Source organism: Fusarium sambucinum, chromosome III (assembly GCF_050947815.1).
Source record: "Fusarium sambucinum isolate potato_lamoka chromosome III, whole genome shotgun sequence".
NCBI lineage: Eukaryota > Fungi > Ascomycota > Sordariomycetes > Hypocreales > Nectriaceae > Fusarium > Fusarium sambucinum.
In genome coordinates this window covers 3,885,903-3,909,327 of record NC_139292.1, presented here as the reverse complement: position 1 = coordinate 3,909,327, position 23,425 = coordinate 3,885,903, and the positions used below count along the sequence as shown (strand labels likewise).

Below are 23,425 nucleotides of genomic sequence, written 5' to 3'. Positions count from 1 at the left end.
TTTTTCCAAGTCCGAGTCAAACTCAGATGGCTATACACCAACCGTCACTTTGGAAAGTGGATTTTACGTCGACAAACTTGATGTAGTTTGCAACATCATAATTGGTCATTTAATAGAGCGCCTCAGTCGACGCGTATGTGGAACAAAGCCAAAATGGTTGGTGAGGCTCTCAAAGAAAGATCACCGAGTGAATATCGGCAGTGGGCGACTAACACAACAGCCAAAGGATTGAGAGACCACCTACTCACTTTCAGCTCTACCGGAAGAGATTAGCGGGATATGCCAAGTCTTTGCTGTAACCAGCAATCAGAAACAAGCATTTGAGTCAGAGGTGCACAGCCATTGGGTCGGAGTGTCATCCGCGGGTACCTTGACGTGACAGGCAGTATTTCCGGGAAACAACGCTTGCCAGCTGTATGACGCAGATTTTCTTTGAGCTCTTTTGAGAGTCGGTAACAGCATTTGTGGTGTTTGCGGCTAAATGACAGCCATGGGCCGGCCAATGCGCCAAGGCTGAAATAAAAACACACATTGATATTGTGGCGTATGTCCGAGCGGTGGTTGATTTCACAAACAAAGAATACGTGACACAATAGTTGGCGTAGGAATACCGAGAAGACACTAGAGTCTCAAAAGATGAAAGAGATCCAGAAAAAAAAACAAGATGATCGTGTGTCACACCGCTCGTGCCTGCGGAGATGCCGTCTCAGCCCTTTACACCATCACTAGCATTGAACAAAGAAGATATCACACCACAACCTTGGTACATTTCCGCTCTTGGAAGCACCTACAGACAATAGAAAATACGACAAACAATCCCAACGTTTGGACCGAGTACCTTGACCTTGTTGGGTCGAGTCGAGGGGAGTCGAGAGTTCTGGATAGCAACGGGCACAAGTATAATTACCTCGTTGTCCCCTCCATATCTTTTGATCCATCTCACAACTCACACCACTCTTTACAATCAACAGAAACCCTCACTTCACTACTTCCATTATCCAAGCAATTCAACTCAACTTCCATTCCACCATGGCTGATCCCAGAACCCTTCGCATATACGACCTCGTCAAGGAGGTCAACGAGGACGCATGGATTGTAAACGATGGGGCCTTGATAACCCGACACCATTCCCAACCACCACAACCCTACTGGGAAGATGATCAAGGTTCCTTCTTCACCATGGAGGAAGCCCCTAGTCCGAGACCACCCACTCAGACAATCTCAGACAACTGTCCCATCACAGACGCTATCAGAATGTCTGACAAGTACTGGGGAATCCTCAAGATTGGCCAAGCCCACCTCAAAGTCAGCGTTGATGTTGGAGCGCAAGAGCACAACACGTTGGAAGCTTTGGCCAAGGGATCTTTCGACTTCATGGTACCCACTGAATACTGCCACGCAGTATACGGCGACTACTATTACATCGTCCACACTATCTTGCCGGGCAAGTCAATTGCCGAGATCTGGCCAAAGACAGAAGATGGAGAAATTCAGAGGAAGTGGACGCGTCAGATAGCAGAGGCCTATGAACAACTGTCCAATTGGAAAGAGTACGATTACGGTCGCGTGTGCGGCGTTGACGGCGGGAACTTGACGCACCATCTATCCGTCAAGGGCAATTGGCATGACAAGAGCATATTCACCCCCGAGGTGGTCCAAAAGAACTACGAGGGCATGGGCCTAGACTGCTCTAAACTTGTCTTTGCTCACAACCACGCGATGCCGATTGCATTCATGATTGATGAGACCAAGGGACTGCTGGGAATCTCCTCATGGGACTCTGCTGGTTTTGTCCCCAGGGATTGGGTGCGTACCGCGGTACGTATCAACGATATTGATCAGTCTGTGGTCATATGTCACGATAACAATTGGCACCCAAGAGATTTCATCCAGTGGAGCTTCAAGATGGAACTTGCACTGGCCGAGAAGGGCTTCCTAGAGTTTTGGGAGGGTCATGGCATCTGGCGTATGCCCGACAACCACCCCACCAAAATCAAAGCATTGGAGGGACGTCGTTAGACTATGGTTTTGTTTTCAAACAGTAGCGGCCCAAGAGCTTTCTTGCAAGGTCAATCTTGTAGGCGCCGAATGAGTTACAACAGGGGTTTTTGCCCAAAGGTTTTCCCCTCGCAAGTTGGAACATGTTTTGTATGTAGTTGACTGTGTAATATTGATCTATATTCTTTTGAAATTGACTTGCTAATTAACTTGTCGTTGTTCAAAAGAAATAGTTTCCAATTGATAGCTGTCTGAATGCATTGGTAACCAAGAATGCGAGTTTGCCATGTTGTTGCCTGTTGTTACTAGCCCACAATAAGGATATGTAGCTCAAATGTCGCATATTTCTCTATTCTCTCGTAACCCATGATGCACGCAGAAACAGAAAACGTACTAAGTAGAACGGCCCCCTGTACTTGTAGCCCTGCGCCTCCCTTCAGCGTGCAACGGGATTTAGAGACCACTGCTTATCATGCCCGTCACCTTGACCCCGTTTTCCCCAAAAACAAAACTAAGCCTTGTCCTACAATAGACGTGGTATGTGCCCCTGGTATTCCTCGTGCCTTTAGATTTGAGGATCATCTCCGTGCGCGATCATCCCGAGAATCAGCGTCTTCCTCTGATTACATTAGCCTGCGTTCTAAAAGTTGTTTTGGTTACCTACGCTCTTGGGTTCCGAGCATCATATGGCGCAATGGCAGTACATGGCCACAAGGTTCGTCCCCGGACAACTCTGCTTGGCAAGTTGAAAACCCAATCATGTTTATGAAGTAGCAGGCAGGGCATCGACCTGGCTCAACCCATATATGATAGTATGGATTTTGTCCGTTCTGGTTCTGTTGGCCCGACATGATGCAAGTACTGGTTGCTGTGTTTAGGTTCTGGGTTTGGAAGAAATGTAGAAAAAGATTTGGTGATATCAGCAGTTTGCAATCAAATAGTTCACAAGTTGGGAAGTGATTGTCTCAATATTGGGCTTTGGAAATTGTACAGCCTCTTATATGCCAAGTCTCTAACACTATCATGCCAATTGAATCGGATCTGCTGAAACTTCCAAAGGTATGAAGAATGAAAGATGGCCATAAAGAAAAACCATACCGAGATGAGAACAAATTGACCCTGCCTTGGTAGTTCTGGCTCGGACGTGGTCAGGAAGCCTTTTGTTCATCATGGCTGAATTCTGGATTTATTAAATGGCTTGGAGGAGGTCATGACCTGGGCGTCTCACTTTTGTCTTTTAATCAGAACTCATATTTTGGCAGCCATTCCACAATCTATAAAGAGTACTTTGGAATCATGAAACCAGACCAATCTTGAATGATGAAGGGGCCTTTGTACGCCTTTCAACTACGCAATAAGGCAAGCGCCATGCTATGCCAATACTTTTAAGCACCCCTGCGATATTGTGAAGATCGGTCAACCAACTACCGAGATCATGGCTGAAAGTAACTGGATGCGAGGGGACCAACAAAGGAACCAATTCAGGGTCTACTTGCATGTATTTCTAAGTACAAAGAGTTGAGCTAAAGGCTGATGATGAAACATTTCCCCTTTGACATGCCCCTGTCAGTCCAAGGAGGAGCTATGTTTCAGGTTCAGCCCAATAGTCGATGATCTAATAGCTTGCAAGAGTGAGAGTCTCATGATCAGTGAGGGGAATGACATATCAAACAGAAACAGTAGAGATAGCACATTTATTCCCACACTTTCAGCTTTAGCAGCTCATTGTTACAAGATGGCCATTGTTTCACGTTGCGACGATAATTCAAGAACGAAAAATATGTATCTCTGCATGTTGATTAATGATCGATTAGACCTGGTCCGTCTAATTGAGTTTGTCCCAACCGTTACGGGGTATCACGAGATGCGGACCATTTCTCTCTGCCCGAACTCACATCACATATTATTAACGCAATGTGTCGTGCAATGCCGGTAGTCATACTAGAGCTCAGATCTACAACCAATTATATAGGTCTTTGCACTGATTTTGACTGAAGTTTTGATATCTGACAAGAATCCCGTGCTTATCCCGGCTTAGTTACCGCATCAATTCTTTCTGGGATCCCCGCTAATCGGCCTGAATGATCTGATGATATTCAACGACACGAGTCAGGACGTGGATAATCCCTGTCAAATTGGCAAGCACGGGTCAGTTTATGTAGGATTCAAATACGCTCTGTCGGGTGTTCACATCTTATTTGCCGCCTCTAGTGGAGCTGTATGTATTTGCGACTCGGCGGGTGGATCAATATGTTATGGCATTGCGGCTCCGAAAACAAGCTGTGTATAAATATCGTACGTTGATTGTGTATCTTTTGAGTAAATTCTGTAACTACTTCATCCCTCACAACAACATCATGGCAGAAATTACCATCACTGGCGCTGGGGGTCGAAAGATCCAAAGTACGGCCAACCCCACTACAAAAACATAGACTCACAGATTGACGATTCGATAGTCCCAACCGGTCTTTTCATCAACAACGAATTCATCCCTTCCACTACTTCCGAGACCCTTACGACTGAGAACCCAACCAACAATAATCCCCTCGGCCAGGTCTCGGCCGCCCAGCCCTCTGACGTCGACGCTGCTGTCTCTTCCTCCAAAGAAGCTCTCAAGACATGGAAGACTACCCGGCCTGCCGAGCGACGTAAATTACTCAACAAATTAGCTGATTTGATCGAACGAGATGCCCAAGAGCTTGCTTCGATCGAGGCTGTTGACGCCGGCTTGTTGTTTAACATGTCCCTCGGTTTCTGCATTGTCCAGGCTGTCGAGACACTTCGATATTTTGCCGGATGGGCAGACAAGATCGATGGACAATCATTAGATTTTGACCAAGGATTAGCGTATACCAAGCGAGAGCCTATTGGTGTTTGTGCTGCCGTGGTGCCATGGAACACTCCCCTGTAATTCCAACTCCACTTGATCATCTGTCGAACCATACTAACATCGACAGTATGATAACAGCATGGAAGCTAGGTCCGGCCCTCGCAGCTGGAAACACTCTTATTATCAAGACTCCCGAACTAGCTCCTCTCTACGGCCAAAAGCTAGCCCAACTCATCCTTGAAGCAGGTTTCCCACCCGGTGTAGTTAACATCATCACCGGTCTAGGCCCTGTGGCAGGCCAAGCTCTCGCCGATCATCATCAAGTCCGCAAGCTTTCCTTTACAGGCAGTGTAGCCGTCGGACGTACTATCCTTGTCAGCGCCGCAAAGTCGAACCTCAAGAGAGTCACACTTGAACTAGGCGGTAAAGGTCCAAGTATCGTATTTAACGATGCCAATTTTGAGAATGCTCTTGCCTTTGCGACGGCGGGAATCACACTTCACAACGGTCAGATCTGTGCGGCCGGAAGTCGAATTTATGTCCATGAAGATATCTATGATCGGTTTGTTTCCGAGTTTGCGGCCAAGACGAGGGAAGCTGTCATGGGCGATCCTCTTCTCGATGAAACGGCCAAGGGACCCGTCATCAGCGCTACACAAAAGGACAGAATTATGGAATATATCGCCAAAGCCAAGAGCGAGGGGGTAGAACTCTTGCACGGATCAACGGACTCCGATAGCAAGGGTAACTTTGTCCCAAACACGGCCTTCATCAATGTCTCGCCCACGGCAACCATCATGCGCGAAGAGGTTTTTGGACCAGTTGCCAGCTTTGCCAAGTTCAAAACAGAAGAGGAAGTCGTCTCGCTCGCTAACGATAACGAGTACGGCTTGGCGGCTGCTGTTTTCACAAATGATATCAGCAGAGCCGTGAGGGTGTCTGATCAAATCGAGGTGGGCATGGTCTTTGTCAATACCTGGGGCAGTATCGGCGCAAACAGTCCATTCGGGGGTATCAAGCAAAGTGGATTTGGCAGGGAGAATGGCGCAGACGCCCTTAATGATTGGACACAAGTCAAGTGTGTCAGGATTAATGTTTTCAATTCATGATGCTTGGCACATGGTAACTAAATAGCTACAGCGATTGTCAGTCAAATGAGAGCAAATACAATCAATTCATTGAATGCCAAATCAGTCGAAAGGTTTAAAACAGTCTACTTGAATTCTGCCATATGACCTGACCTCGGGACGACTCCAACATAGTGTCGGTGCTGTGGACATACAGATTTCCACCCAGAAGCACCTACAACTTGAAAGGGCTCTTTGGTGGGTTCGCGCCAATGGCCAATTCCATGCCAGGATCGATCTTTTCCATCGTTCTCTGATACGCTTCCCTACCCGCGATACGCTCAAGGTACTTGACAATGTTGGGATACTCCTCCAAGCTGTAAGGTGAAAAGTACCTCATTGTAGTCAAGGGGAACACAACCATGATATCAGCGACAGTAAACTCATTTCCGGCAAGCCACTCATTTTCTTTGACCCTTTCGTCCAGCAGCTTCAAAGCTTGGCTATACTTTGCTTTTCCAAACTGCACAACTGGGTTGTCATCTCCGAGCTTGGCGGAACGGATCAGCATGATGCGCCCCAGAGCTGGTCCGAGAGTTCCGGCAGGGAAGTGCCACCAGTAGAGAAAGTCGGCGTATGCTGGGTTGTCTGGGCGTAGGAAGAGAGATCCGTTGGCGTACTTGTTGCTAAGGTACTCGATGCACGCGGCACTCTCTGCGAGCGTGACAGGGCCATCTTGTATCACGGGGGCAGCTCCCATAGGGTGAAGGGCTTTGAACTCTGGCGGTGCGAGGAGAGGGGAGCGTTTGTAGAGTTTGAGATCATAAGGGATGTTGAGTTCTTCACACAACCAGGGGATGCGTTCTGATTGGGAGACTTGGAGATGGTGAACTGTAAGAGACATTTTGATAGATATTGTATGTTGGAGACAGAATTTCTGTTTTTTTGGATGAATTGGTAGTAGAGAGCCATGGCTTCTTCTTCTTCTTCTTATATATTAGTCCACTGGTATCGTCATTATGGAGATGATATTTCCCGTGCCGAGGCATTTACCGGTCTCAGATCCTAATGAACCAATGACCTGGTTTACCGACTCGGTAAATGATGAGATGCTAATACTATCTGGGCTTAGAAGAGCCACCATGATTTGTAATTCAGTCACAACTTCCCTACCCTGCAGTTAGTGAACTAGCAGCAAAGGTCTGTACATCACCAATACTATATTGAACGGACGTCAATGCTTCTATATAATAGAGAAAATATAAACAGGTTCTGTGCATAACATGTTGTCCTACCATTTGCAGTTGCTTCCAAACAAGACAGGCCAACAGGCCGAACATTCCGGGTCTGGTTCTTCACAGTCATTGTGTTTTTCACACTCCGCTTTTTTCACTTCAACTACGCTTTCATATAGAAGATGGTCCTTCCCTTCTGATTCCCCAACCTTACAATCACAAATCTCATTGTCGTTATCATCCTGCTTGTTCTTCTCATACCAAGTCAATGCTTCAGGATCCTCAACGTAAGCCAAGGCAAAAACGCGTTTCCTGGGCTCCCCATTGTATTCTTGGTGCAAAATTGCATCGGTAAAAATCTTTGTCACGATGTAGAACGTGTCGCCTTCATGAAATTCGTCAAGCTGTGCTTTTGATTCGAGACTAGTTTGAACTTTGGGGTGGCGGTCGAGAAATTCCCGTATATCCTTTGAGGGAGTATTGAGACGCCGTTGGAAAGACATTTGGATGAGTTGCCGCATAAGGCGTCTATAAGCAATTGCGTATGCTATAGCAAAGTTCTGGAGCTTGGGGTCAGTGTTAGTAACAGGCAGGGGAATCGCTTATGTACCTTGGTTTGTGGATCAGCATTAGTAGAACAACAATATTCATCAATGAAAATAAGTTTTATACCGGAATAGCATGGCTTGAAGCCTTGGAAGCAGTGGCGTCGCGACAGAAGATAACCCTAATAGTAGGAATCGCAGATAGCACACGGGTGATAGAGATAAAGTTTAACCTGTAATGCTACTCTTGTGTGGAAAATAATGTCTTTTCGGACGGAAACATACATATTTATGCTCATTTTCACATTAGATGCGTATGAGTCAGGCCACCAGAATACGGAAGGATTGTACGCTGTGACGAATTATCGCCTTTGTTGTTCGGCGCTAGAGCACAAGACGAACAGAAAGGATTGTCTCACATAACCGCCTGAACCAATAAACTAAGACAAATTCCAATGACGGAGAGCAATGGACAAGAGTTAAAATTTACAACACCGCCATCCCATCCTTAGCGAATAACCAATTGTCTTTGGTCCCTCTCCGACATACAAATCACAAAACCTTTCAACCCTCTCAAGCATATCCAACCAAAATCTCTGTGCCTCAATCCCATGTCCTTCGCCCGGGTACTTGACAAACTCACATGGCAAACCGTAACATCTCAACGCCCTTCTGAACCCTTCACCTTGAGAAAATGGACATCTCTCATCCTTTTCACCATGCAAAATAAGCATCGGTGGAATGATTGTCTTTCTCTCTCGACGAGAACACTCCATTGCGCTGGAAACCTCCCAGATAGCGCTACCTTGGCGGTTCCGTATGTCATCATGACCGAGAGTCCAGATAGTATGACCTCCTGCGAGCTCGACTTCGAATGTTGAACCAAGATCAGCTGTTAAGGCGAGGCTTTCTGCGTCGCATACTCCTGCTCCTGCAATTGCGGCGTTGAAGCGCCAGCCTAGATCGTGGAGGCCGTTTCGGACACTACATAAGTATGTCAACAAACCACCCTGACTCCAACCCCCAACCATCAGCCTTTTCGGATCCGCGAATCCTTTTCTTATGGCGCTGTCCGTTATGGTTACTACATCGGCATAGTCATATACACCCTGTCCACCAATGCTGTACGAAGCGAATGCCTCGCCTCTTCCGGAAGATCCCCGGTATTGTGGGAGAAGAACACCGTAGCCTTTTGAGAGAAGGTAAGGAGCCCAGTTGAAGCAGGATGTGTCGAAACTGTTGCAGTTACGATCCCTTGGACCACCGTGAATCAAGACGAGTGTTGGAAGTGGTTCTTTTGGCGCGCCATGGGCATTCGACTTTGATGCTGGTGTAAGGTATAGGCCATCTAATTCAACTTGCCCGTCTGATGACTGGCAGGTGAAACTAGAGCAAGATCCAATCGACTGATCTTTGAGGCGGTTTCCGTGGTTGGAGAGCTTAATGTTATCCCTGCCTCGCTGAACAGTGAAGACTTCGTAGGGTGTATTGATGTCCGAGAGACTGGCTGCGAGTGTTGCAGTGCCTGTTTCTGGGTTGATGGAGACATCCCACACCCACATCTCCTTGCCCTCTGCAAAAAGATCTTCTCCACCTAGTTCGCTAATAACGTCGACGAGTCTGACTTGTCGATTGATAATTATTTTATCGCCCGCTATGCGAATATCTCCAGCATCATCATCGTCGCCGCATCCAACTTTAATAAAACTGGGAGAAGAAGCCCCTGGATCAATACTGTATACAGATCTCCCTCCAGAGTCTTTATCAGGCGGAGAACCTGTGATGAAGTAGACTTGACCATCAGGTGCCCATTTCAAGTCGTACGGCTCATTCATAAGCTTGCATAGATGTTGAACTTGGCCACTTTCGATGGTGACAGTGGATATAGAAGTACCAGTCAACATAGCCTCTTCCATATGAGGATTCTCAGTACTCATAAAGACCAAGGCTTTGTCATCTGGACTCCAAGCAATTTCACCAATGTGCCTGTCACCTCCCACAATGACCCTGGTATCATGGGTTTCCACGTCGACAAGTCTTAGACGAGCACGATCCCATTTTGATCCCCAAACTTCGGGCTCCTCTTCTTCATCATCGTCTTTTTTATTTTCATCACATGAAACATAGGCAATTGTCTTTCCATGTGGTGAAATAGAAAATGAATCAACATCCTGCGCATTGACCTCTGCGGTAAGAGGAATGGGATCACCACCGTCCAATCGCATACACCAGATTGCTGAGCTTTCGCCGGGCTTGGCACGATCAGACAGAAATATGATGCTGTCACCACTGGGATGCCAAGCTGGACTTGTATCATTGAAGGACCCCGATGTCAGCTTTCGGGATGAGTTGGGTTCGTTGGTTGATGCAAGCCATAGTGTTGAAGTGTGATTTTTGCCTTTGCGATGACCGCCGACGAGACTGGTTGAGTAGACGAGCTTTTGGCCGTTGGGAGAGAACTTGATGTGTTTTGGGACCTGAATGTCGCAGAGTGTCTCGGCAAAGACTTTGTCAAAGGTTAAGGTGGATTGTGTCATGGTGAGATGAGGGGTATTGCGTGCCTGAAGCCTTTTTACCAGCTTTAGTGGGATGTGTTTTCTGTTGGATTCTTGATAGCTAGTCTAGGTTGTAGTAACTGGGGATGATATAGTTTTTTACTTGCCTGTGATCGATTGTCAGGCAACGAATGTAGCGACATAAAGACAAGTATGACCATCGCTGACTCACCTTATTTTATCTGATTGGCTGTGGCGTATATCATGAATGCAGAAGGAAACCCATATTGATGACTCACTTGCCGTAATTCGAAGCCTTGAATAATCCGCATTGAGATAAAGAGTCTGTAGCATAATGCGTATCTTGGCGAGTTCAAAACAACCAGACTATTCATACCCTGATGGCCTAGGGAGCCAGCCTGGACCAATTATGTTCAGTCCGCGCATTGTCTCTGTCAGCGGGCCACGGACTCCGAAGATAGTTGACTGTAGCTTAGGAATACCGACCTGTTGTTAATGGAACTTATATAACCTGTCAAGTATATAACTCATGAATTCTTTTTCTGTTCTTTCAGAATTGGAGTTTTCACCAACGAAAGCTTTTTAGTTGCATTTATTTCACAATGACCTTGCACAAGTTGCGTGCCAGCTGGAGGCTTGTCACTCAGAATGAGCGACTTGGCCGATCATCACAAGCTGTATCTGTCATCGGTAATACAGCATTCGTCTTTGGCGGGGAGTTAATAGCTCGTCAGCCGGTTGACAGCAAGATTGATGTTATCGACCTGAGACATAGTAAAGGTGTGTTGTCAAGAGTACAATTGACAATGACTAATGCCTCACAGATGGTACTCCCCAAACCCTGTCGACACCTTCTAAAGTCCCGAAACCTCGCGTCGGTAGCCCTAGCACAGCCATCGGCGCCGAAATCTACGTTTTTTCAGGTCGAGGCGGTCTTGATATGAAACCCATTGAGGAAAATGGTGCCGTTTGGTGCTACAAGACAGCCGAGAACGAGTGGGTTGCCATTACCCCAAAGGATATCCATGCAGCATTTCCATCTGGAAGAAGCTATCATTGTATCACATCCGATGGTGTTGGTAAAATCTATCTTCATTCTGGATGCCCCGAGCAGGGTCGACTGAGTGATCTTTGGGTATTTGATGTTGGTAAAAGATCTTGGACCGAGTTACCTGCTGCGCCTGGTCCTGCTCGTGGTGGATCCTCAATTACGTTTCTCGATGGAATGCTGTATCGTATGAATGGCTTTGACGGAAAGATTGAACAGGGTGGCGTACTGGACATCTACAACATTGGAACCACCTCCTGGTCCACGATACCCTACACCCCGGATGGAATTCAAGGCCCAGAAGCAAGAAGTGTCTCAACCCTTCTTCCACTACTCATACAAGACAAGTCTTATTTACTTACCATGTTTGGCGAAAGAGATCCTAGCTCACTAGGTCACGCTGGGGCTGGAAAAATGCTATCGGATGTCTGGGCTTTTGCTATTGAGACAAGTATGTGGCTGAAGGTCGAGACAGGAGATGAACCCTCTGCTAGAGGATGGTTCGATGCTGACATTGTCAAGGGTGAGGATGCAATGGATGGAGTTGTTGTGCATGGTGGCCTTGGAGAGGACAATGAGAGGTTGGGTGACATTTGGTGTTTGCAATCCTTTACATAAAATGTGAACCTATGTCTCAGATTTCAGCACAGAAATGCCAAATCTTGCCGAGTTGACATGCCAAGGTGGGAATGGCTTGCAGTAGCGTCTTACATGTCAGCGGCGTTCGGACTCCGTGATCCGTTTCATCCCTGTCCTACCAATCAATTGAGGTCACTTACAGGTACATCCTCTTCACATATTATCGAATTTTATGGTAGTACAAGAGTCTGTCATTCTTGGCTCGTATTAAACACCTACAGTATCACACGGACTCCGATCCACCCACATGATTTATTGTATAAACATTCTCGACTACGAATCGCGCCATTATATAGTCTTCTCCAGAGATGCCCGTCAAGAGAGCATGTGATGTATGCTTCAAACGAAAGGTGCGTTACTTTACTATTCATGTCTTATCACGTCATGGTACTGATAAGATATCAGATCCAATGTATAAGGACCAACCCTAATCTACCATGCGAATGGTGTTTCGATCACAACCTGGAGTGTGCGCTTCGACGAGAGGCACAGAGGAAGAAACCAGACGACATGTATGTTTTATTAACTATCGAAGACAGTATAGTTAGTCAGTTGACTTATAACGTGGTAGTCAATCAATCTTGAATCATGTACAAGCACTCACTCGTCGAGTTACAGAACTTGAAAATACAGTTGAACAACTTAGTTCGGTAGTGAATGGAACTACACCAGTATTTCAGAGTCAAAACACACCTTTATCGTTACCCGGAACGGTAAATACACAGGCATCTCCCCTTTCGCCGCAGCCTCATCATGCTGGGAGCGCAGCCCAATATCGTGCCTTTCTAGGCCAACACTGGTACTTCAAAGGAGTTCTATTGTTTTCAGAAAAAGGAACTGACTGGATGTCATCCAAGATTGGTCAGAGGCCAAACCTGGGAAAGTTCCGTCTTTTCGGGTCACTCTCTTTCCCGCCTACCACTTTTCAACCACGTGCTGAACTACCTGAACGAGAGGTAGTGAATGAGGTGCTCGAGTCTTGGCTGTCATCAGACTGGCAACGACTGTATCCGGTACTTGACTCATCACTTCTACCGGGGACTATTGAAGCGGCCTACACACTGCCACCGAGTCAAGAGACTGTTCACAGGCAAAGGAAAGCCGAAGCATGTATACTGGCGGCGTTGGCTATTTGTTCGCGAGCGAGCGGATATGAAATCCCAGAACTGCTTGAGGGCGATGCTTACGCCAACGTCGCACACAGCTATCTGGCGCAGGTATCTGATGGTGGCAACTTGGAAACATTGGAAGCTTTGCTTCTACTGGTAAGTATCTTTTAAGCGCTTCGGTTTCTCCCCATTGACTGTTTAGGTACTCTACAAAACCCTTTCCGGCCAATGGGAAGATGCTACCACGCTTCATTCGTCAGCCTGCCGTATCGTTTATGAGCTGAAAGGCCACTGCTTCTATGCCACATTTACAGAACAACCCTCCGAACAACATAAACGAGAGCATGTCCGAGATCTGTTTTGGTTATGTTATGTCTTTGACAAAGACCTTTCGATTCGATTTGTCCGACCTCCTCTTCTTCCCAGTAATTACTGCGACTTGACATTACCAGAGGGACTCGGTAGGATATACGACATCCAGTATCTTAACGAAAAGGCCTTTGTTCACTTTCCTCAAGACCTTCAGCTCACTCAGATCAAAGAGAGGCTGTGCCTTTTTCTTTGTTCTCTCGACAACCCGAATCTGGCTGATAGCACAATCCTTTTTCACTTGCGGCAGCTTGATATTGATCTCGAGACGTGGCGCCTAAACATCCCAGTGGACTTCCGACCTAAATTGTCACTGTCGGCTGATCAACCATTTCAACCGAAAATGTCCCATCTCCAAAGACGGAGACATACGCATCTACAGTTGGAGTACAACTACATGACAATCATTATTCATACCGCCGTACGAAGATGCGGCGCGGCTTATGCCATGAATGAGGGTCTCCCTGATGATTTGCATAATGTTTATCATTCAAGTAGCGACATATCCCTTGAAGCTAGTCGCACGATTTTGCAGACTTTTAAAGACCCGGATATGCTGCTAGAACAACATGCATTCGGGTAAGTTGCTACTGGATACGAACGGCATTTTACTAAACTCTGTATAGACATGTTGCCTTTTACCCGCCCATCGCAGCCTTGGCACTATTCTTGAATATTTTAATTCATCCTCTCGACAAAGAGACACAGATCGACTTGGATATCCTAACATCATCAACCACAATCTTTCAAAACTCATCATCAACTAGAATGACGGGATTGGATCATGAAAGTGTGCAAGAATTGAGCCGATTCGTGTTAGAATTGGTACGCCTTGGCAAAAGCGCTATACTAAAGGCAAAGCAAGAAAGCCAAGCCACGGAGTAAACACTCTGTGACTGAATAAGGATCTTCAGTGTGTATTGCTTTAATTTGAGAGTTTCTACCCAATCATATAGTGACCGGATCGAGTTCCCGGTCCCGCTTATGATAAGCGTCTGTTGTAAGTCGTTTCCCCGCAGATGGACAAGAAGTATTTGGAGGGCGCCTTTACAATGACATGAGAGTGCACGATTATAAAAAGGCTCTTGTCAGTTGGTTAGATCTGAAAGAATCATCTTTCTTCACATCATTCATAATAGTTCTTCAAAATGGCTCCCACTGCTGTTTCACCTGTCACTGATGGCTCAACCACCATGACACCTTCAAAGACATCTCAGTCTCATGGTCATGAACTACAAAACAAGACTCCCCTTCAAGCCATGTCCCACGGGGATGTTGTCTTGCAAGGTATTCCCAAGCATCCAAACTTTGCCTCTCAACGCCAATGGCAACTTGAACATCTCGCTGCTGCCTTTCGTCACTGGCATCGCGAAGGTTACGTTGAGGGTATGAGCGGTCACATCTCGGTCCGCGACCCCGAGTTCACCGATGCCTTCTGGACAAATCCTCTGGGCAGACACTTTGGCTTGTTGAAAGTCAGTGACATGATTCTCGTTAATCTCGACGGCCAAGTCATTGGTGGTAATCGATCACGGCCACCAAACACTGCTGGGTTCCTGATCCATGCATCTATTCACAAAGCGAGACAAGATGTACACGCTATTTGTCACTCACACAGTATCCATGGAAAAGCATGGTCAGTCTTTGGTAAGCGGCTTGAGATGCTTACCCAAGACGCTTGCAAGTTTAGAGGAGACGCGCACAGCGTGTACGATAGCTATGGAGGTGTTGTGTTAGGCAGCGAAGAAGGCGATCGAATCGCTGCTGCCATGGGTGAAAAGGGCAAGGGGTGTATCTTGAGAAACCACGGTATCTTGACTGTTGGTCAGACAGTTGATGAAGCAGCTTGGTTGTATACTTCCATGGAGAATAGTTGTCGTGTTCAGCTACTTGCCGAAGCTGCGGCTGCGAGCGGTATCAAGAAGGTGCTTATCGAAGATGAGGAGGCGGACTTTAACTTTGATGTAGAGAGTGATCCCGAGATTTGTTACTGTGAATTTCAGGTTTACTATGATCTGGAGGATGAATTGTCCAAGTGGGACTTTAAGAATTAGCTAGGCAGCATCCTTCGCCGTACAATACGACACACAATTCACAACATGAAGGGAATATAAAAATTGTCAAAACGAAATCAATTTGTACAAACACCAAACCCTAGAAAAACAGCTTTTTGTTTCCGATGAACTCCTCGCAAAGCCGGCCCCGCCGGTGTCCAAGTACCAATAACCTGCCAATGTCCAAGTACCAATAACACTAGCCATCCCAAACCTGAGCTCACCCAATTGTCTGTCTACTCAACCTTACGGAAAGCAGTGTCAAGCTCAGCTTGTCCAACACCTTCAAGGTTACGTCCAGACCAACCACAGTCCCAAAAAGTGATCCATGCCCAGAGCTTGATCAAGCTATGCACGTAACCGAAAAGAATCTGGAAGATCATCAACGGAAGATCAGAAGGATACTCCAGCAAATGAGGAATGAGCTTGACAGACTTTGTCCAGAGCATCCAAATCAGTAGCAGAATAACGTCCGCAGCCCCGACGCTTGAGCTCTTGACGAGTGTGAAGACGAGCAGGGCATCCCACAGCATGGCAAAGTTGAACAGTGATGCCCAATACACCATGAATGTACTCCAGGGATACCGGTAAACAAAGACGGGATCGCGGAGCATGACGGGGTTGCTGCGGACAGTAGTTCGGGCCCATCGAAGAAGTTGATCCTTGAACTTGGGCCATTCACCGAGCGTTGTCCCGATAGTTGCCTCCTCAGTGTCCTGAAATACGATAAGCCAGTGCTTCTTCATGGCTTCGCGGGTGAGGAAGTTGTCATCATCCGGGCCGAGACCGTCGCCGCCTAGCAGGCCGAAAAAGAACTTTTCATGACAGAAGCGTTCCAAAAGGTCAGCGTTGTTGAGAAATTCAGTGCGGTAGGCAGCTGTGCGACCTGAGATGACAAAGACTCCTCCGTCGATAGCATTAGACGTTCGTAGTTCCCAGTTGTGACGCTCGAGATAGTTGCACGCGATGAAGTTGACAATCGATGGCCAGGACCATTCTCCAGGCGTTGTACGTCGAACGCGCTTCTTGGTAGCGACAACACCAACGTGGGTGTCGTCAAATGGCGCGATAACAGAGGGGATGAAATCGGCTGGCCAGAAAACATGATCGTCAGCAAAAATGGTGATGGGTGTGGTGACATTGGGCATAGCGTGGGTGATTTGTCTACGCTTGCTCGGCTCTGAGAGCGCTGCAACGGAGACTTCTGTGTGTGGTGCATCGAGGCTCAACTTTCGTAGGACATTCTGGCATTCTTCCCGAAGAGGATCGCCAACTGTGACTACCAGAATGCAAGCCGGGTGATTCGCAAGGATGCTCTCCACGCACTCCTTGAAGTCAGGGCCGTGAGGATCGATCGTGGGAAGGATGACAGTGACATCTCCGCGAGTAAAGGCCGGATCGGGGCTCACTTCGCGAGCACGATACATCCATGACCCGAAAAGATGGCCCACCAAGCGAGTGTAACGGAGGACAAAAAGGGTGCAAAAGACTCTCAGATAGGTGTCGGCCAAGAGAAGCCAGGTGCAGGTGAGGGAGACGACGATGGGGATGATGAGAAGAAGTGCTGGGAAGATACGGGCCAGGAGGTGTGATTTGGCCGGGAGGGCAGCCGGCCAGGTGTTGAGAATAGCCATCTTGGCTTACCTGATAGGTGTTTTGACTTCGTAAAGGTAGTTTGAGGATGTCGATGAGTTGAGGTCGATAGTCAGTTGTGGTTGATAAAAGACTTGTCGAATGATTGTTTTGAGTTGATATCGGTAAGAGTTTCTTTGGTTTTATACAAGCATCGAACAATAACATTTCGAGAGTTGTTCGTTGTCTCCGTGTCAACGCGAGAACTACAGCTGCGAACAGCTGCGAGCAGCTGTGAAATATCATTGTTTATTGAACAAGGTGGAAACAAAAGGAATTCTTTGTGGGAACACCAGATGCATTCTGAACATGCAGAGTTGACAGTGGCTGCCAGTGCACTCATTGTTCACGGGTATTCAGTGTATGAACAAAGTTAAAAATTACGTGGTCGGACTTCGCGTTTATCAGTGGCTATCAAAATATGGAAACTTATTATGGCATGTATTTTTATTTCTGGACTATGAATTTCTCCTGTCATTCTTAAAGTCAAAGAATAAGTAAATAATGTTTACTTAGGGGGTTACTCCTATATGACAAGTATATACATAATTCGGTCGTCTGGTCATATGAACTCTAAGAGTCAGGTTGATGAGAAATTAAATATCTTGTTGGGACATATGATACTACTACACTATTGATCTAAAACAGTCCAAACAAACTTCTCTTGGCCTTCTTCTTCTCGGGAGGATAAACAACAATCTTATCCAAATCCGCGCCCTTGACACCCTTGCCATTATCAAGACCACCAACAGTAATAGTATTCTCGCCCTTCTTGAGCGGCAGAAGAAGAGGCGTAGATAGGATGATGCCCTTGTGTGTATCCTTTTGGTACAGAGTGTGCACCTTGTCTTTGTTGCCGTTGACAACGACGCTGCTAATGCGACGGATTGCCCATGTGCCATTGATACGGTCTGGTTGACCCATCGGCTGGTCACCGAAGCCCATGTCATCAATGTCTAGAGAAGTCAGTAACCAAGATTGTATTTGGAGCAGGAATAAATGCGTACTTTGGTGGTAGAATGATACCCATTGTTCTGCACCTTTGCCCTGAACAGTAAACGTGACTGTGCTCTCATTGCCATAAATGCCCGTTGCAATAACATGGTCTGTTCCAAAGGTCTGTCGCATATGTCAGTCACTGTTTTCGCTCTCAGGATGGTTTAACTTACAGCCTCTTGGAGGAATGCATCTCCAGCTAGTTTGGCCTTGCTGGCCGGGTATGTCTTACCCTTGACAGGTTTCCATTCGCCAGTTTTCCTACAAGGTCAGCGCTCGTTTACTCTGTGCTTCAATAGGCATCCTTACACGTTCAGGTCATAGATATCATGCCAGACAACCTCGAGGCTTTTGTTCTCTTCGTCAATCTCGATGGGAAGCCACACATTGCGACTTTCCCAGATTGACGGTAGATCCCACTAAAGAAATCAGCACAAGCTCTGATATAGCTCAACACAAATACGTACCTGGTCAGCCATGTAAAGATATGTCGTCTTTTTTGTTCCGTTTATCCTCCAGGAGAAACCAGACTGCGTGCTAAATGTCCTTGTGTAAGCTGGCGCAACAAAGAATGGCTGCGACCAAGGTCCCTCTAGCTTATCAGCTCTCATGGCAACAACATCTAAACCAATCATCAGTATTCGTTACAACGTCTCAAACTCAACACATACTGTTTGGTCGATAACCAGTCTTGTGGCTCATAAAAGTCCAATAGCTCTTTTCCGTCTGGATAATGGTCGGCGCCTCAAAGTCGTACTTGTCGAAGCGATGCGTAACCTTTTCAATGTCTGTAATATTGCTATTGAACTGACTCAAGTATACGTCTCGTCCTTCGACGCGGTCACCATTGGAGTAAAGAGCGTAGGATTTGCCGGATTTGTAATCTGTAAAAGCGCCAAAGTCCTGAGACCAGTTCCCAAGAGGTGCGATGGCGTGATTGAACTTGTATGGCCCAGCGATGGAATCAGATGTTGCGAGACCTTGAAGGAGAAGGCTATAGTTTCGATCGTCGGCATGCCACCACATCTACTTCCCAGTCAGCACATATCTTCCCGGCGTGGCTCTTTTATGATTACATGGTACTTCTCAGTCTCCTCACTATAGAGAACCTTGGGTCTCTGAATAATGCTCTCTGGTGAAATGTGCTCGTGTCCTTCTTCAGGGGTGAGTGCTAGACCATGAGATTCCCATGTCGCGAGGTCATCAGAGCTGTAGACAGAGATACCACCGCCTTCTTCTCGTTCTTCAGTTTTGTACTCTCCGAACCAGTAAAACTTGCCGCTGGAACGATCGACGCAGAGACCACCTGCATGGGCGTTGAAGAGATTACCCTCGGTATCATGCCAGCGAGCTCCTGGAACGATCCAGGCTGCGCTTGTTAGGGATGCCCAGGTGAGAAGGGAGAGGAGAGACATGTTGAGTGTGTGAGGCTCAGTCAATTGGTGACAGCAAGTGACTCAATTGATTGTTACGCTGAGGATGTTTTATACTTGCCTCGGGGCATGATGACCCGAAATTGCTTCGGCGTCATCTATGAGATCAGGGTTAGAGCCGCTTGTACCTGTCAACTGTTGGTAAAAACGCGGGGATTGCCCCCAATACTAGGGCCTGAACATGTCGATCCCCCGCTGAATTGGTAGACGCTTCAATCAGGCCATTGCTTGGCGGTTGTTTACCCCGGAGAGGCAGGCGGATAAATGGTGACCACCAATCAATCCCTGTAATAGGCATGCTTAAATTATGCTGGGATGATTCATCGGGGAGCTCGGTCCGGAATCTTGGTCAGGAATAAGGTTGAATAGGGTTGTGTGACCGAAACTTAAGATGAAGCTATTTGTCTAGGCTAACCATCCAATTTCTTATAGAAGAATGAACAATCATGCAAACGCCCATCTGCACTCTCAGCATAACTCGGGCAGATACCCCATTCCGTATATCCAATTTTCAAGTAAAATCCTCTGGCCGGTGTTTCTGTCGCAGTATCGAGCATAACCATACTCTTGCCCAGCTTCTCTTTGGCAAACCTCTCAGAAAACTCCATTAGTTTCCTTCCTAGCCCAAGACCTCTTTCCTCTTCTGAAACCAATAGTTTTGCAACCTCGACTTTATGCGCGTGAGTTGCTTTGGGGTGAGACAACAGATGGATAGTACCAATTGCCGAGGAGCCTCGTGCGAGTACGAATAGGCTGATTTGCGGCTTAGGACCAAAGAGCTGAGTTGAAAGAGAAAGCCAGAATTCTTTGGCGTCACTAGAGGACAAAGGCGCGTGGAAACCGAGTGATGATGAAGGAGGGTCGTCGTTGACGCAAGATTGGAGGAGCTTGGTGAGAGGAGGAGTCCATTCTTCCAAGACTTGGAGAGTGTCTATATGGTATAACTCCAAGCCTTGTGGCCAGTTGACTGTAGTTGAGTCGGTCATCGTGTGATTGATTACAGGTGACAAACTTGAAAATTAAGATACCGAATGCATTATCAAGACGAAGGGTTTATACCCATTAGCCGAAAGTGAGTCATTTATTCGTAGTGACTCATTTTGTAAATTAATTAAATACTTATTAACCCCAGCTGAGATACAATAACTCCACCCTTGTTATTATTAAATCTAGAGAGATTATTCCGATATCTTTTACATTCTGAAACCATCGAGGTCTGGTAAGTTAGAAATCAAGAGGTTTATGCACCCTTGCTGACATGAATTGGATGACATACCCGATGGATCATCTTCTCAAAGCTCTTTAAGTAATCCCGTTCTCTTCCAGGATAAGGAGGCGCGCGATTTAGAGGGTTTCGTTGTCCTTGGTACCGAGATCTACTACTTGAAGGATTGTGGAAACAATATACTCGGTACTATCCAAGACGGAGACTTGGAGCCAGACTAAGATGTTTTTTCCTATTTTTTAAAATAGGTATAGGAATTATTTCTTGGAGACACCGTATAAAACCCGTCATAATTATGAAATGCGTCGCTGTAGGCCTCAAAAGGGGGGTGGGATAGTGAGACAAGGTAGTTTTGGGTCCTTATCGGATAGTGGTGAAAACAAAATCAAAAGTACAAAGATAAATCTACCTATGCATAGATAGGTTGAAACCACCTAGCCCCAAACAAGCTAGAGTAAAGCACAACATCTGAAACGGCGGCTGACATCTGTAATATTGCCATCCACTTTTACTCTTTCTCATCTTAACTCTTACTCCTCTTCAGATTTATTATAATAATGCCGCAATACTATCCAGACTTGCTTGACACTGATTCTTTCCGTTTGGCAACCATCTCGCTGGATATTCATCCTTACACGGAAGTCCAAGTACTAAGTGTGACACTCGCGACACATGGACTATCCAGCGTCACAGAGACAACTTACAATGCGCTGTCCTACACCTGGGGATCGCCTCGCCCCTGCGATACAGAGGCCGATTCGGGCACTTCTGTCCTGTTAAACGGGCAGACATTTGAAGTTCAGCCAAATCTTTACGATGCCCTCGTCGAACTCCACGCCTCATGCTCTGAGACCCCCATCTGGATCGACGCCTTGTGTATCAACCAGCTCGACCCCGTTGAGCGATGTTCCCAGGTCTCGGTAATGAACCAGATCTATGGAAAGGCCAACCGTGTCATCGTCTGGCTTGGCAAGCCATTTCCAGAGTTGGAAGCTGGAATAAATGCGGCCGAGAGGATCGGGACCGAGTCAGTTCCTCACACGGTTGGAATGATTCAAAACCAATTTTGGGCTTTTCATTCTGATCTTTCAATCATGTCTGATAAATACGGAATGAAGCCCATCGATGAAGAAGAAGCTGTTGGGCTGGTCACACTATTCATGAGTCACTGGTTTGCGCGAGTGTGGGTAATCCAAGAAGTCTCTCTTACTAATGACGTTGTTATCCTATGCAACGGCAAATTTACTCGCTTTGATTGCGTGGGCTATACAGCAGCATTTCTTCACTACAGCGGATTCCTCCAGCCTTGGCTCGACCTAGTCCCCAAACACAGGCCTGCTATCTACTTTCAGGGCGACATCTACATATTCCATGCTGAGAGAATCCAACTGCTCCGAGAGTGGTGCAAAGGTGATAAGAGTCAGTGGACCCGAACTTTAGAGACGATTGACTTTGAGGCCGGGCTCTCTAGTCGACATGGGAAATCAGCAGAGATAGTGCTACTACGATTCCTTTTTACGCTATTCGGCCTTCAAGCTTCTGACCCTCGGGATGTCGTCTACGGCTTGGGAGGTATCATGAAGCACATGGCTGCCAAAGATGGACTTCTGCTACCATCAGAATTCGAGCCAAACTATGAAATCGATATCAAGGATCTTTTACGGAATGTCGCACGCAAGATTATCGAGGCTACCGATTCCTTGGTCTACATTACTCTTGTCAAATCCCCCGACATGCGAGAGACTCTTGGTCTTCCATCATGGGTCCCGGACTTCCCGGCAGTTGACTTCAACACTCTCTCCGGCGCTCAATTTCGATCTATAGGCACCATCAACTCTTCTAATCATGTGCCTCATGCCCAAAACCCACGACCATTTAGCATCGATGGAAATATCCTCAACGCCTTTGGCTTGCGTCTTGGAAATATCCAAAAACTGGGGGAGATCTACATCGAAGCTATTCGGGGTCGACGTGCTATGGCGGCTGATATTCTTCTCGGCATGGATGAGATTTATCCATATACTGGCCAGCCGGCAGATGAAGTCTTTTGGCGCACTTTGATTCATGATATAGACTTTACGAATCGACCAGCTAAACTTGTCCGACTTGGTGATTTTCAGCGAACCATTTTGGAAGAAATCGTTCACGCATTGCGAGTTCTTCACAAAGACTCTGAGTCGCCATCTGCCGGCGAAACGCTTGTACTCGAGTATCTCCATGGAATGTCTTACTTGAATGACATAGCCGCGAAATATCCTTCGAGCATTTTCCCCAGCCTCAACCTCGTCAAGTCATACCTGGATTTCCTACCAAAAGAGGATGTAGAACTTAATGATGAAGAGGCCGAAATGCTAAAGAAACCGCTTTCAAAACATTCTATGCCGCCCGGAACCATAATGGCGTCGACTTATATGAATCATAGGCCTATACTTACTGATACAGGATACATGGGGATGGGATTTGAGTCTTGTGAAGTTGGAGACGAGGTTTGGATAGTTGCCGGATCGCCTGCGCCGTTGGTACTGAGAAGGACAGACGAAGAGAATGAGTATTTTGTCGTTGGTGAGACTTATGTTCACGGGGCCATGCAGGGAGAAGCAGTAACTGAGGATGCGGTATGGGAGAACATCCGGATGGTTTGAAAGTTTAGACCTAAAGAATTCGACTGTGATTCTGACCAGGATGAAGGGAGTCCGACACCCCGAACTTCTGCAGGAGTAGGAACTTCT

General features: G+C 46.7%; 12 protein-coding genes across 12 annotated transcripts; 6 read left to right on the top strand and 6 right to left on the bottom strand.

Moving 5' to 3' along the window:
- Positions 1-1,029: 1,029 nt before the first annotated feature.
- On the top strand, positions 1,030-2,019 carry FSST1_011466 (uncharacterized protein; the record flags this gene model as incomplete). Its single annotated transcript, XM_083234602.1, has 1 exon — positions 1,030-2,019. The coding sequence occupies one exon, from the start codon at positions 1,030-1,032 to the stop codon at positions 2,017-2,019; it is 990 nt and encodes a 329-aa protein (XP_083081162.1).
- A 2,336-nt stretch (positions 2,020-4,355) lies between these two features.
- On the top strand, positions 4,356-5,937 carry FSST1_011465 (aldehyde dehydrogenase family-domain-containing protein; the record flags this gene model as incomplete). Its single annotated transcript, XM_083234601.1, has 3 exons — positions 4,356-4,401; positions 4,455-4,905; positions 4,956-5,937. The coding sequence occupies 3 exons, from the start codon at positions 4,356-4,358 to the stop codon at positions 5,935-5,937; spliced, it is 1,479 nt and encodes a 492-aa protein (XP_083081161.1).
- A 193-nt stretch (positions 5,938-6,130) lies between these two features.
- On the bottom strand, positions 6,131-6,799 carry FSST1_011464 (glutathione S-transferase; the record flags this gene model as incomplete). Its single annotated transcript, XM_083234600.1, has 1 exon — positions 6,131-6,799. The coding sequence occupies one exon, from the start codon at positions 6,797-6,799 to the stop codon at positions 6,131-6,133; it is 669 nt and encodes a 222-aa protein (XP_083081160.1).
- Positions 6,800-7,186: 387 nt separating this feature from the next.
- On the bottom strand, positions 7,187-7,633 carry FSST1_011463 (uncharacterized protein; the record flags this gene model as incomplete). Its single annotated transcript, XM_083234599.1, has 1 exon — positions 7,187-7,633. One exon carries the CDS (start codon positions 7,631-7,633, stop codon positions 7,187-7,189), a length of 447 nt encoding a protein of 148 aa, XP_083081159.1.
- A 521-nt stretch (positions 7,634-8,154) lies between these two features.
- On the bottom strand, positions 8,155-10,212 carry FSST1_011462 (Alpha/Beta hydrolase protein; the record flags this gene model as incomplete). Its single annotated transcript, XM_083234597.1, has 1 exon — positions 8,155-10,212. The coding sequence occupies one exon, from the start codon at positions 10,210-10,212 to the stop codon at positions 8,155-8,157; it is 2,058 nt and encodes a 685-aa protein (XP_083081158.1).
- Positions 10,213-10,793: 581 nt separating this feature from the next.
- FSST1_011461 (uncharacterized protein) lies at positions 10,794-11,857 on the top strand (the record flags this gene model as incomplete). The annotated part of the gene is made up of 2 exons (XM_083234596.1): positions 10,794-10,965; positions 11,016-11,857. The coding sequence occupies 2 exons, from the start codon at positions 10,794-10,796 to the stop codon at positions 11,855-11,857; spliced, it is 1,014 nt and encodes a 337-aa protein (XP_083081157.1).
- Positions 11,858-12,186: 329 nt separating this feature from the next.
- FSST1_011460 (Zn(II)2Cys6 transcription factor) lies at positions 12,187-14,241 on the top strand (the record flags this gene model as incomplete). The annotated part of the gene is made up of 5 exons (XM_083234595.1): positions 12,187-12,228; positions 12,284-12,390; positions 12,450-13,143; positions 13,190-13,935; positions 13,983-14,241. The coding sequence occupies 5 exons, from the start codon at positions 12,187-12,189 to the stop codon at positions 14,239-14,241; spliced, it is 1,848 nt and encodes a 615-aa protein (XP_083081156.1).
- A 263-nt stretch (positions 14,242-14,504) lies between these two features.
- FSST1_011459 (class II aldolase/adducin N-terminal) lies at positions 14,505-15,410 on the top strand (the record flags this gene model as incomplete). Its single annotated transcript, XM_083234594.1, has 1 exon — positions 14,505-15,410. The coding sequence occupies one exon, from the start codon at positions 14,505-14,507 to the stop codon at positions 15,408-15,410; it is 906 nt and encodes a 301-aa protein (XP_083081155.1).
- A 236-nt stretch (positions 15,411-15,646) lies between these two features.
- FSST1_011458 (nucleotide-diphospho-sugar transferase) lies at positions 15,647-17,044 on the bottom strand (the record flags this gene model as incomplete). The annotated part of the gene is made up of 1 exon (XM_083234593.1): positions 15,647-17,044. One exon carries the CDS (start codon positions 17,042-17,044, stop codon positions 15,647-15,649), a length of 1,398 nt encoding a protein of 465 aa, XP_083081154.1.
- Positions 17,045-17,681: 637 nt separating this feature from the next.
- On the bottom strand, positions 17,682-19,453 carry FSST1_011457 (glycosyl hydrolase; the record flags this gene model as incomplete). Its single annotated transcript, XM_083234592.1, has 7 exons — positions 17,682-17,998; positions 18,050-18,161; positions 18,212-18,299; positions 18,348-18,457; positions 18,506-18,660; positions 18,710-19,064; positions 19,115-19,453. 7 exons carry the CDS (start codon positions 19,451-19,453, stop codon positions 17,682-17,684), a joined length of 1,476 nt encoding a protein of 491 aa, XP_083081153.1.
- Positions 19,454-19,881: 428 nt separating this feature from the next.
- On the bottom strand, positions 19,882-20,457 carry FSST1_011456 (acyl-CoA N-acyltransferase; the record flags this gene model as incomplete). The annotated part of the gene is made up of 1 exon (XM_083234591.1): positions 19,882-20,457. One exon carries the CDS (start codon positions 20,455-20,457, stop codon positions 19,882-19,884), a length of 576 nt encoding a protein of 191 aa, XP_083081152.1.
- A 796-nt stretch (positions 20,458-21,253) lies between these two features.
- On the top strand, positions 21,254-23,338 carry FSST1_011455 (heterokaryon incompatibility protein-domain-containing protein; the record flags this gene model as incomplete). The annotated part of the gene is made up of 1 exon (XM_083234590.1): positions 21,254-23,338. The coding sequence occupies one exon, from the start codon at positions 21,254-21,256 to the stop codon at positions 23,336-23,338; it is 2,085 nt and encodes a 694-aa protein (XP_083081151.1).
- Positions 23,339-23,425: the final 87 nt, after the last annotated feature.